Genomic DNA, 13,984 nt, shown 5'->3' on the forward strand with positions numbered 1-13,984 from the left:
TGGACTCTTAATTAAAAAAATAAGTCAATAGCGCTTGTAGCAAATCAGTTGCTGGTATACGTGGAGATGATGCATATGGAAAGAAACCCTGCCTTAACATGGGCTCGGATCAGGATATGTGGAAATGAAGATAAAAACGGCAATAGTGTAATCCAGTTCAATAAAAAACAATATAAAAATACAAATGCCAAATGCCTGCTTACATGAGGGGGTGCCAAAAGACCCAGCACTGAGGCTAGAGAGCGGTGATAGTATGGACAAATAGTGGAGGATAGTGGAGTTAAAGTATATGAAAAATATATTTATACAAGAAATTTCTTTTTGAATATGATAGATTAATTTTAGTGATATTTTTAATTATTTTATGGTTTATTAATTGTGTATAATTGTGGTCATGTATTGGAATATTTATTATCACAATTTTTAAAATTTTTCATTTATATATTATGTGAAGATGTTGGTAAATGTTATTCATTTGCCATATTGTTATTTAGGTAATGTAGTTATGTGTTTTTATTGACGATTTTTTTGTAATGTCAGTATTTTTTTTTATAACCAGGGACTCGGAACGGAGGCTGGAGCTGGTTTCTAATCCCTCTCCTGTTAAGCTAGCTAATTGCCCAGCATATTTAAATGCACGCTTTCCGTGACCTAGCACGCTTCCTGAAGACGTGCAACACGAAACAGCTGTCGATGCGTTACTAGGTTACGTATTGACGTCACCTCCAGTCCCTCTGGCTTCCTGCCGTCCAAGGTGGAACGCACGCCAGAGAACCTCCACTCAGGACATTGTTTGTCCATACTATCACCGCTCTCTAGCCTCAGGGCCGGGGGTCCTTTGGCACCCCCTTATGTAAGCAGGCATTTGTATTTTTCTATTGTTTTTATTAAATGGGATTATTGCCGTTTTTATCTTCATTTCCACATATCCTGATCCGTGTCCATGTTAAGGCAGGGTTTCTTTCCATATGCATCATCTCCACGTATACCAGCAACTGGTTTGCTACAAGCGCTATTGACTTATTTTAAATAGAGTAAATTTTTTCTGGTATGGTGCCATCTTTATTTCGAGCACGATTTGGGTGTTTTTTGGTTTACATGGTGAAGGTGAACATAGCAAAATGTCACTTCCGGATATTGATTCACAGGATTCACTTCAGGATTTCTCATAAGGACTTGTTTGTGTCAATCTATCAGGACTGTCATAGCCCCGTCTTCTTCTGGATTTAGCACATGTTTATCTATTTTTTATAATGTTTTAAGTTTCATTACTTGGCACATTTATTGTGGGCATGATTTATATTGTCTTTTTACTTTTTGTTTTAGTGGAGGAATATCAAATTTTTATCACATTTGTGCATCATTTTAGGTTCACAGGCAGGCTGGTGATGAAAATGTTTTCTTTTTTATATATTATTGTTGTTTACCACAATTTTATTATTGATACTAGCGCTACCCATCAATATATTCACTTATGTTATTTTTCTCTACCTTGGTTCCATGCACTGGAATGTTGGGGATAGCAGCTTTTTTAGTACTACACTTATAAATGTACTTATTTCATTTAATACTTTTTGTTGGCGTGAAATTCCTCCCCTTTTTTTTGGCTGTACTCATGGATCGACTTGAATACAACCAGCCTGTTGGATTTTTTTTTTTACATGCGATTACTGCCAGCAGCTATAGCCTCTAGCAGTATTTGCCATATTATGACGGCTGAGAAGGCTCCCTTAAAGCAGTAGCAAACTCTGAAACAATTCTCCAGCAATCATAAGACCACCATGTTTAACATTTCTAAACACACAAAATGCTAATTAGCCTCCCATCGATTTCATCCTCCGCTGCGCTTCCGCTCTTTCCACTCTGTCATAGCCAGAATCCCGCACGTGTGCAGTAAACTTTAACCAAGCCTTGTTTTTGTTTGTTACTGTGGCAACATTGCCCCATATAACCAATAAAAAAAAACTATTTACTCCCTGCGCTGATCATGCATGTTATTGTTCACACTCCCTGTGACGTAGCTAGTTACATGAGGCATTTCAGGAAATCCTCAATTGGTCAGCAATCTTGTGATATTACAATGAAATGCCGCGAGTTCTGATGACGGACACGGCAACAGAATGTATTGACTGATGGCACACAGTGTGCCGTGAATGGGGGACAAAATGCGCATGCGCCGGTGATGTCATTACACCAATCATTGGGCAATTTCTACTAAGGGGCACAGGTTGGAAGTGGGACATTACAAAAGACAGTGACATGTAGGTTATATCACAGCACTTATGAGAAAAAGGATTGAGAGTTTACTACCGCTTTAAGCAATAATGCTTATCTAACAAGAATTAAGAAAATTCCATTTGTTTAACTCCTAAAACAGCATTTTACTTAAATCAAATTGAAGAGGATTTAACATGATTCAGCAGTGACTTGCTTGATGGAAGATTAGTAAACAAGATTATTAACACGTGTTTTTTTTAGATTATCTTTATAGTGCACTGGTAAGGAATGCATAGACCAATGAAAATAAAGTAACGCCCTCACTCATTTATCTTGAAATGTTTGATCTTTCAAAGAATTCCTGCCCTCATTTACAGATTATACTGGGACATGCAAAGCTGAATCATTTATGTTATACCCGCTACTGAGGATTCATACTAAAAATAAAAAAGGGCAAATCCATAAAACTTTAAATAGTTAATAGTTAAAATATAAGGCTCAAGAGAATTTGTGGCAATTCAGCTTTAGAAGGGTTAAATTAATTTAAAGTGTTAACAAATCCATGTGCGCATGTTGCATACCAGATTTACTTCTTTAGTATGTAGTAAAAAATAAATAAAAAATTGTAACCACTGAAACTAGAGACCTCCCACATTTCATACACCCCCTGAAATGCATAAGGGTCATCCCCTGCTACTTCTGGTTAAAGCAATGACCTCTCCATGCTAACCCAATTACTTTGAATTAAATTTTTGACCTAAGATTTCAACCATCTGGGAATGGCTGTCTTGTTTCATGGTTACACTTGTTTTGTCTTGCTGTTCTGTTTTTGTATAGCATACATCATAGGTTGTTGTAAATGTACATCGATACCTTAATAAACACATTATGGAAGAAAAAATCAAATTGTAACCACCCAATTTTTTCTTTAGGCCCCATTCATAGCCTTGTGTAGCAGGAACAAGCGATGTTCTCATTATGCGATTTTGTGGAGTGACTGGCACACAATTTTGCGCATTGAATAGGGCCAGCCCATTCCCTACGCGCCTTTATCGGCTGTATATAAGCTCCTGCTTCTTTTTGGGCGACAAGCTTTACGCAATTTTGAAAGATACGATTTGCCACGTGACAATCGTGGCAGAATTGCATCAGGTTTGGGTGCCATTAAGAGAAAATGGCATCCAAACACTTTGGCCTTGTACAGCGATCACCGAGATGAAATTGCGTGCAGAATTGGGGCGTTTCCAAATTGCCAAGTGTGAATGGGACTTTAATGCTCTATCAGTTAAAAAACAAAACTCAGATCTGAAGTTATCGCTCTTCATAAAGATTCTGGCTACATGTTAACAGCACAACTCCAAAGGCCATTTGAACAAAAAGGGCTCAAATATAAAATTACCGTTCTGGATTATTATTTGCGACCTGGAAAAGCGACCATGGATGGCAGTCATGTGAAGAGGAGTCTTCCCATCTTTACTCTACAAAAAATGGAATTCTGGTAAGAAAAGCTTCATATCATCACAATTTTTAATTTCCACCATTACAAGATACAAGATATCCATACTGTATATATGCAACACTTTCTGGATTTCAGCGCATTACTGGAAACCATTGGATCACGTACAAATAATTATCTCAGACTGCACTGCTCATAGGATCAATACAGATGGCTGTTTGCTCAGAGTGCTAAGCATATTGGTTAACAATGCAGTTTTTCTCAAAATCCATTAAGGCTCCAGGCACACCGGAGCTCATAAACAGCCATTTGGGCGTTTTTTAAAAGCCCATAAACTTCACTCTATGTTATCCAATGTGTCCATGCACACATGGAAGTTTTTGGACGTTTATCAGCAGTGGAGTTTATGGGCTGTTTTCTGAATGCCCTAAAATCTCATTCAGGAGTCGTTTTTCTGACCACGATAAAACACCAAACGATGATAAACGTTGATAAAATGCTCAAAAACATGGTTCACCAGCGTTTAACGTTTTTGATCCATTGAAAAAATTAAATAAAAAAAAAGGAGCTAAAAAGCGCGAAATTGCAAACAAAACTACTGGCGTTTTTATAACATTATTTTAACATCCAGTGTGCATGGAGCCTAACACTTCATGTTTTCCCACAACGACTGATCAACTTGTATGGTTAAATAAATAGGCAAAATTAATATAAGAATAAGCTGCATATAAAAAATGGTCTGTTACCAGAGGCGGTACAACAACTGGGATATTTTTTAACTTAATACAGAGAATGCGTTAAGGTAAAAAAAATCTTGACTTTAGAACAATTTTCATTTTATTAGAAAATTTCAAGCTGGGTCAGCTACTATATTGGTCCCCAAAGGGAAGGCAAGCAAAGCCAAGACTTCTACAACAACATAGATACCCAGTTTCCCCAAAAATAAGACCTACCCTGAAAATAAGACCTAGCGTTATTTTCAAGGAAGGCTGCAATATAAGCCCTACCCTGAAAATAAGCCCTAGTTAAAAATTCTTGTAAAATCCTATAATCCACTCTATTATACTAGAATATAATGTACAATGTGTGTGTTTCTGTAATATAATTGCAGGGGAAGAGAGCTCCGGCGGGCAACAGAAGCACTGAGCGGCTCTATAACAAAGGTATTTGACACAATTATGTTACAGAAACACACACATTGTACATTATATAATACTTTAATAGAGTGGATTATAGGATTTTACAAGCATTTTAACTCAGTTCACACTGGGGATTCCTGACAGGCAGGGAGAGAGAGGGGGAGAGAAGACATCAAATTACATAGTAAGACCTAGCCCGAAAATAAGCCCTACTGTGTCTTTTGTTGGCATAATTAATATAAGACTCTGGCTTATTTTCGGGGAAACACGATATTCGCATACAACATCGGCTGTCCATCGCTGGCTCTACTCCGACAGGCACTGTAGCTACAGAAAATGACTGCACCTTTTTTTCTCAACCCTTTTAAGGAATTATTGAATAAACTTACTGCATTTGACAGCTGCATCACAAACTACAGACTTCTTAATATTTATAAAACTCAGTAATTTTAACACAGAAAACTGAAATATGATTTTACTCCTCAGATGCGCAGCAGCCTCTCTCATGTCAAGCAAAATGATAATCAGAATATCAAGTGTGCTTGTTCAACCACAATAAATGTGCTATATGTTTAACACACTTCACAAATGCATTTTCAAGTCATTCATCCATGCAGGGCATCAAGAAAGTAGGTCAGCTTTGACTTAATTTTGGTCTTTTCTAAAATGCACTTAGGAGTGAACCCTACAAGAAACTGCATCTCTGACTTGATAAAGTACACTCCGTGCTGGAGCCGATATCGCTCAAAGGATTCAGAGACATAATTAAAGCTTACTGGGGGAAAAAACAAAAAGAAAAAACACAACATGGTAGCACATCAGGAATAAGGGAGGCACTACAGATCCATATGTCTTAACAAAGACCTTTACTCGTAACTACAAATAGTATTGTGCAGTAGTTTGCAATACAAGAAATCTTTTGCTAGGTCACTGCTGAAAGATGACACTGTGAATGACTGCTACGGGTTATAGAAGTAAATTCACCATTGATCGCTCAGAAGGAAAGCGGTGGGGGGACAAAGGTGAGAAAAATTGGGAATTTAAGGCCTCATGCACACTGGAAGTTTTTACAGCTGCTTCTAGGGGCGCCTGACTTTTTTCTGCCTCTAAACTCCCCTCCATGTTAGCCTATTGCCACATACATACGATCGGAAATTCCGACAAGAAAAGTCCGATGTGAGCTTTTGGTCGAAAATTTTCCGACGGGAAAAGTTCTTGTCGGAAATTCCAATCATCTGTATGCAATTCCGACGTGCAAAAAAACACACATGCTCGGAATCAATTCGACGCTCGTAGTGTTGTACGTCACCGCGTTCTTGACTGTCAGAATTCGGTGTGACTGTGTGTATGCAAGACAAGTTTGAGCCATATGAGTCAATGCACACAGACTTCGCAGTGGTAGGAGAGTTTACCAGAGTTGCCAGTTTTGTTCAGGAGCAACAGTTTTGGCAGGGAAAAATTCTTGATGCTGCTAGGTGCGTTTAGCACTTCAGCGTTTATGCATTTCAATAGCAGCTTAGGTGAGTTTTTCGTTTCAAGACTTTTTTACCAATGCGTCATAAAGAGAGGATTAGGTTATTGGACACGTCTCAATTCTAAATTGTGTGCGGTAACAGAAGTCAGCTTTGAGATCATAAAATATTTGGATAGAGACATCCAACATGTAGAAACCACTTGTGAATTGCCCACGATACAAGCCCTTTCACACTGAAAACCAACCGGTAAATCGCTTTTAACCCCCGCTATCGCCTGAAGAGTTAAATGCGGCCGCAAAGCGTCTCTGCCGAATCGCTTTGAAGGTGCTTCGGCAGGGTTGCCCATTCATTTCATATTCAGAGATCCTAAACTGCTCCAAAGATGCTGCCTGCAGGACTTTTTCTAATATCCTGCAAGTTCACCGCCTCAGTGATAAAGCACTCGCCCTTTTTTTCCTCTGCAGGGAGTAAAATTTGGCACATTGCTTAACAAAAGCAGTACAAAACATTCACGGAGAGCCCTAGACAGGCATCAGTCCAGGCACTTGGTGGATCCAGACTTTGTTGCGATGACGCAGTGCCTGGATTGATGGCAGTGACGTCAGCAGAGAGAGTGGACTTCAGAACGCTCTCTGCTAAAAAAGGGTCACAGCAGTGCAAAACGAATTGCACTCCTGTGACCCATAGTAGAAGCCCAGCCAAACACGCTCAGGCTTGACTTCTTTAATGAAGCATTGCACAACTTACTGAGTGTGGATGTGGAGGAAGCGAGTGCTTAGTGAAACACGTTGATCCTAAAAACGCCATATACCAGATCACGTACCTGATATTGAAGATCATTGTTTCTATATGTAATTTTGTTGGGTATTTTATCCTTTGTGCGGTTTTCTCAATGGCAAAATTTAAAGTCACAATTTCTCACCTTTGTGCACCCCCCCCCCCCCCTTCTGGGTGATTAAGGGCGATTTCACCTCTTTAGTTGTTTAAAGGATGATGTCCACTGAGAAATACAGCAGTGGTTACTTTGGGCTCTATGGTACTACTGTATGTAGGAACTTAGCCACCCTTGCTTGCACACTCTCCAGATGGATTTGAAGAGTGCATAGAGCAGCGCACAAGACCGCAACTAATGGTGCTGCTCATTTTCAACAAACAGAAGTGAAGGGGAATGAAGAGGTTTTGGAAATCACAGAGGACAATACAAGAAGGCAGAAAAGCACAGTAAAAAAAAAAATTAAAAATACATTACAGGGGCACTGAGTGGTGGATTTTCATGAATTATATTTGGAGAATAAGGATTTTGTTTGTCATTGTAAAGTCTGGACCAAAGCTTACCTTAATATTTACATCTGCACCATTACAGACCAAAAGCTCCAGACACAGTGCTCCATGTGTTGAAGCAGCAGCAAAGTGGAGAGGAGAAAAACCCCGTTCATTCACTTGGTTCACATTAGCACCACAATCTAGGAGTTCATTCACAACCACATCTTGACCATTGTAGCAGGCCACGTGAAGAGGTGTGTTTCCATAAGCATTTGATTCATTCATCTGAAGAGGAAAAGGGGAGAAAAAAAAGTTTAACGTGCACCAAAGTCCAATATTGTATTTAAAAGACTATGTTCAGCAAAAATTATTCTTTTATTAAAGCAGGTCACACCATATAAAAGTCTACTATTAATACATTAGAGTATAAATAGGAGGCAGCATTCACCTATACACAACTTCTATGAGAAAAATACCCATAAAGTTATACTCTATTATTTTTCTATACATGTACAATCCTAGATAGTAAGGTGTACCTGTATAGGTGCGGTAATCTTAAGTTCAGCTCCCTCCTCCTTCACCCGCAACCTTCTGGGATACATCACCAGTCCCAGAAGACTGTGGGACCGTTCGCAATATGCAGTGCGGCTTGCGCAGTGGGAAGCCAGCTATGAAGCCAATTTTCCTTTAAGGCCGATTGCGTAATTGGCTCCGGTGAGCACAGTGCTAGATCCCTAGACAGGCAAGTGTCCTTATATTAAAAAAGTCAGCAGCTACAGTATTCATAGCTGCTGACATAATATGTTGGTGAGAGACTGCAGCTCCTCTTTAAGGTGAAATGTATGACAGGTGAAGAGATTAGTTTTGCACTTTCCCAGCCAACTAAGGCTTCATGTACACAGGACATTTTTACAACCTCTCCTGAATGATTGAACTTGACAGATAGTAACCCACGATTAAAACGTCCGTTTTGCAGAATTTACATGCCGCGTTTGAAAAAATATATATATTTTTAAATGGCCAAAAACACCTAAAAACAAAACGCTGGTTACCGCGTTTAGAGTCTGAACAAATTTTTTTGAACTTCCAAGGAAAAAAAAAAAAGCCCTCCAAAACGCAACTGCCTAAAAATGACAGTAAACAAACTGGTGTACATGGACACATAAGATAACATTGGAGTTCAGGGGCAGTTGAAAAGTGTGCAACGGCCTCTGAACGTCCGTTTAGCAGCAGGATACATGGGGGCCTTATCCTTTTATGGTTTGGCACAAGTTTCCTCTGCATAACCAAGATGTACTGTCAAAACACAGCTTCAAGGCTAACAAAAAGGCAGTTCTAGGTGCCCCAATAGCCTTGGGAAATCATTAAAGCAATGGAGTACTTCTACACCAATGCTGCAACAGCCATGGAGATTCTGACACAGGAGGAACAAATGATCACTGGATGCAGCGTTTCCATTTTCTTTATAAAAAAAAAAACAAACAGCCTTAAAATGCATTTAAACACTCTTAATGCACAATAATGTTTTTATGGATTCTATCAATACACAAACATATTTCAGAAAAATTATATTTTCTTCTCTCTAATGAAAAGGCGTGGAAACACTTCTTGCCTTCCACTTACATCAACCCCAAGATCCAAAAGATACTTGACAACACTGATCATCCCACTTGAGGCTGCGGCATGGAGTGGTGTGTACGATTTCTTGTCTTTGCACATTACTTCTGCTCCATGAGTCACAAGCAATTTAACAACTTCAATATGACCTGACAAACAAAGCAAATTGGTTTAGGTTTTTTCTGCTGTGCTAGAAAACGACAGAACATTCAAAATCTTAAGAAACTGCAATCAGCAAAAAGATACTACAGAACAGATAGACATACCCATGTATGCTGCCCAATGTATCGCTCGCCTGTCTTTCTTATCAAATGCATTGATGTTGGCACCTCGCGATAAAAGTAAACTGACCATCTGAAATATAAAAATACAATATTAAAATAGGTCTAAAAAGTATCAAGGTACTCTTTACATTTTACTACAGCAATAAAATATGTAAAACCAAACACGTTAAAATAGACTGATGCGATGAGGAAGGGTTGCCAACTTTCAGAAAATGTACAAACCGTTTGTAAAATCCATAATTGTTGCATCTGTCCATGAATGTCAGATGCAAAAAGTACAGATTTTACAAACTGCTTGTAAATTTACTGAAAGTTGGCAACCCTGCGATGAGGTGCCTTTTATTTAAAAGGCAGCCCAACACACCTTGCAAAAACACCCAGGTTTTCCCTGCTGACTAGATTTACTTTATCTTGCTGACCATTGTCACTGGTAGGATGAACTATGTAAATGAAAAAAAAAAAAAAAAAAAAACACTATTGAGTTGTCAAACAGGAATACTTTCTCCAATGACCACATCTAAAGTCTAGCACAAACAGGTCCCAGCTTGTGTAGGAGCAGTTTAAGCACCAACCTTTTAGCCAAGTATTTGTGAAGCTTTCATGAAGCCTATGGAGTGTATTTCTAAATGTGCAACCAAATTGGGATAACACCTATGTTCTATTTGTTACATCATGTTCTCATTCACATAGCAGAATTTGTTTTATATATATATATATATATATATATATATATATATATATATATATATATATATATATATATATATATATATATATATATATATATATATATATATAGCCATTTTAGATGCTCTTTTCTTATAGCTCCATGAGTACTCCATTTTGTAGCAAGATATGAAAAGACAAGGAAGGGTGGCCTATGTCCTGTACTCAAAGATATGGAATTTACGGGAGAGTCCAAAACCCTCTCATCTTAAAGTAGAACTATAGGCAAAACTTTTTTTTTCATTTCGGATAGAGTAGGGGAGGGTTATAACCCGTCAGATTTTTTTTTTTTCCACCATCTGTATCCTATTGTGATTCACTTCACTTCCTGTCCCACAACCAAACAGGAAATCCCTGCAAATTAAGGGAATTCCCTGGGAACCCCTGGGTCACCAGAACTAGTGTCCCCTTTGGAAGATTGCCCCTCTTACTTTTCTGGAGACAACCCAAAACTTGGGATTTTTTTTTTCTTTCACTTTCAATGATTATAGTAAAAAGGACAAGGACGGTGATTCTCCTTAATATGGAAACAGGCAGTAATAAAAATGGACAGGTGTTCTAATCCACCTCCACCCTATCCCCCCCCCCAAAAAAAGTATTCACAGACCCTGGGATGCCCACTGAGAAGGGTGGAAACAAGTAGGCCAACAGAACTGTGCCAAAATGACCAATAGGGGACACAGAGCCAACCTCAGAGTGCTGCTGCAAGAACCTTGCAGCCGAAAGCTGCATCTGCAGAGGACTGACTGTCACCTGTCAGAACTTTGAGAACGTATGAGCAGAGAACCAGGTAGATAGCCTTACAAAAAAAAAATACAAACAGATTCCTGCATCCACCCAAGCCACTGGCTGCAGACCACTGATCGAAGAAGGCCCAGCAGGACCATTCGACAGAAGCCAATGTAAATAATCAGTTTCCTTTGGACAGGGAAGTCCACAGAGAAGGAAACTTGGCCTGTTCCTGAACTGCCGAATATCAATCTGTGTGAACCAAAGCTGTAGATTTTACACTGCAAATACACAATGAGGCTGAAGGCACATTCACATTATAGAAAGCGCAAGGTCATTTTTTGTAGGAATTCAAGACAGTGGGCAGCCAAGGTTTAATTAAAGTGGTTTGCATAGAATGCAAAAACTTTCAGTATGGAAACATAGTGGGGCTCCAAAGCGACTTGCTAGGAGGGCACTCTGAAGGGTTGAGGAGGCAGGAGCGGAGCGCAGGAGACTCATCCCCTTCATCCCGGAAAGAGACAGCAGTAGTAGTTGGAGCAATCATCAATTCCCGACTCGACTGTGCAAACTCCCTCTACCTCGGACTTCCCAAATACCAAATTTCATGTCTACAAGTCATCCAGAACACCGCAGCCAGACTGGTAATGGGGAAAAAAAAAACCTGGGACTCAATCACCCCCTCCCTGAGGACCCTCCTTTGGCTAGCCGTGAAGGATCAGGTTACATTCAAGAACCTCTGCCTCACTCACAAATGCACACAAGGAAACGCTCCTCAATACCTATGCGAGAAAATAAAGCACTACACTCCTAGTCGCCCCCTCCAGTTAACTAACCAAAACCTCCTCCACATCCAAGACCCGCTACAAATCTAAAGGAGAATGAAGATTTGCAGTCCAAGGACCTCGGCTATGGAACGCTCTACCTACGGACATCCGCATGGAAGAAAACCATCTAGCCATCAGGAAAAAGCTCAAGACCCACCTCTTCTGAAGACACAGGCGGACACTGGCTGCAAAAGCACCTTGAGGCGATTTAGTTCGCATTTGTAGCGCTATACAAGTTACTCACTCAGACCCCGAGAAGAGAATTGGGGATGCTCTGTGCAAAGCTACACATAGCAGGCAAGTATAACTTTTTTTTTTACTTTTAGTAATCACCAACATTTCTAGATGTTTCCTGTAACACAGCAGATTTTAACTTTTTTTTTTTCAGTCCCAGTTTAAGTGAAAGGCTGCAGGGCACAAACTTACATTTTTCACTCATATACTAGAATAGCAGTCTTCTCCTATTAATGTGGATGGTTCTACGTTTATTTTAATAATGCAGGCAAACTTTACAGCCACAACATGATTGCCGTCTGGAAAAACGTTTTCCACACAGGTTAGAATTCGCACAAAAATCGGCAATGTTCAGATTTACTTTACAAGCAAATGTAACATGCCGTTAAATATATTTAGAAATTCAGGCTTGCGGAAGGCCAACTAGCGTTTTTTCAGTGAGACAGATGACAGCTGTGAAGCATCATATCCTACTGTAAATATATCTTTATCTTTGATAAGATTCCAGAAACTTTCAGCAAGTCATTTTTAAAAATATTTCAACAATTTCTATTCCATATTTTACATTTAGGGCACTTGCACATGTACTGCAGAATAAGCCGTAGCACAAATATATGCACATAATAGCTGGCACCCCATGCTTTCATGTGCACTAATATTTCAAAACAATTTTTTTTTATGGCTAGTTACCCCCCGAAGTTCGTTGGTTCAGAGCAGGGAGAATAGGAGAACTGTCATCAGTTCAAGAACTTCATGGGAAGTCTGCACTTCCCACAACCATGCCTCTTGGACCATTCACATTTCTAGGACATTTAGGTTTGTTTGCAACAGAACCAAGTTGAGGACTTGGCTTTTGAAGTGAAGGTCTCGGACATGTGCTTTTACCCACCTGTGACTTCCTTACTAAAAAGGCGTCTAGTGACTGATCAAAGAGTCACACTCCTTTAAAAGGAATCCTTTCCAAGCATTCCTTGCAGACTAAGTCCACAACCAGAGGGTCCAACGAACCGTATAGACATGAAAGTCAGGCAAGAATTTTGGGGTAGGGATTCCAAACTACTATCCATGCAGTAGTGCAAGACTACTTGGGAGGAGCGCCAAGATGTGGAGTACTGTGAAACCTGTGAGACTGATCCAGGGTTGCACGCCATGCGCTTGGTCAAGATTGCCAGAGTTTAGCAAAACAGACCATGTCAAACGTTGCAACTGTTGGTGTTGTCCGAGTATAAAAAGCTTTAAGAAAGGCCTCCAACTTCTAGTCCAGTGGTCTCCAAACTGTGGCCCTTTGCTTGCTTTTATCCGGCCCTTGGGGCATTATACCCCCCCCCCCCATCGTCAGCAATCATGGGGTATAGTTCCTGCCACTGACACTACCAATGGGGCACTATCCCTCCCACCACCGATGGGGCACTACCCCTCCCACCACCGATGGGGCACTACCCCGCAGAAGACCTTTTCTTCTACCACTGGCCAGTCTGGTCCCCCTAAAGTTTGAAATACTGTCCTATTGTTTATAAAGTTTGGAAACCCCTGCTCTAGGCAACCAGGTTTTTGAAGACTGGGATATCCTCAATCGGACCAGTAAGAGATCAGTCGAAAACTCCTGCTTACTGCTGTGAAAACCTCTTGGAAGATGTACAGTCCTTGTACAGCACAACCTGTACTAAAGGGTGACTGGAAAATTACAATTGGGTTTTAGTTTTGGGAAGGATCTCCTACTGGTGACCTTAGGTCCAGCAGGTGGGAATGGTTCCAACTTCAAACAGGAGCACACCATAGCTACTTAAGCCTTAATATTTTTTTTAAGCTTTTGAACTTTTGAAAGCGTGAAGGCAACTGCCCTCTTCCCCCTGGGAGTTCTCAGACTGGACAAGTCAAAAGGCAGGGGAAGCTGACTAGAGGCCTTGAGTATCTTGCAGAGAAACCCCCCTCTCAGATCTACCAAAGAGGCAGAAAATACCTCTAATTAAAAAGGACGAATTGGGAGCACCCAGGGAGATAAGGGGAGACACTGAGG

The 13,984-nt window shown here is 40.1% G+C and overlaps 1 protein-coding gene across 3 annotated transcripts in view; it reads right to left on the minus strand.

The window, feature by feature from the left end:
• ANKRD28 (ankyrin repeat domain 28) overlaps nt 1-13,984 on the minus strand; it is a 165,644-nt gene that overhangs the window by 60,439 nt on the left and 91,221 nt on the right. For all 3 annotated transcript variants that reach the window (XM_040352949.1, XM_040352948.1, XM_040352951.1), the window contains exons 6-9: nt 9,434-9,521; nt 9,174-9,316; nt 7,623-7,835; nt 3,617-3,695 (exon numbers count right to left, since the gene is read on the minus strand). In XM_040352949.1, the coding sequence (XP_040208883.1) occupies nt 3,617-3,695; nt 7,623-7,835; nt 9,174-9,316; nt 9,434-9,521 (523 nt within the window). The remainder of the gene's footprint in view (nt 1-3,616; nt 3,696-7,622; nt 7,836-9,173; nt 9,317-9,433; nt 9,522-13,984) is intronic.

This window comes from Rana temporaria, chromosome 5 (assembly GCF_905171775.1).
Source record: "Rana temporaria chromosome 5, aRanTem1.1, whole genome shotgun sequence".
In the NCBI taxonomy this organism is placed as follows: Eukaryota; Metazoa; Chordata; class Amphibia; order Anura; family Ranidae; genus Rana; species Rana temporaria.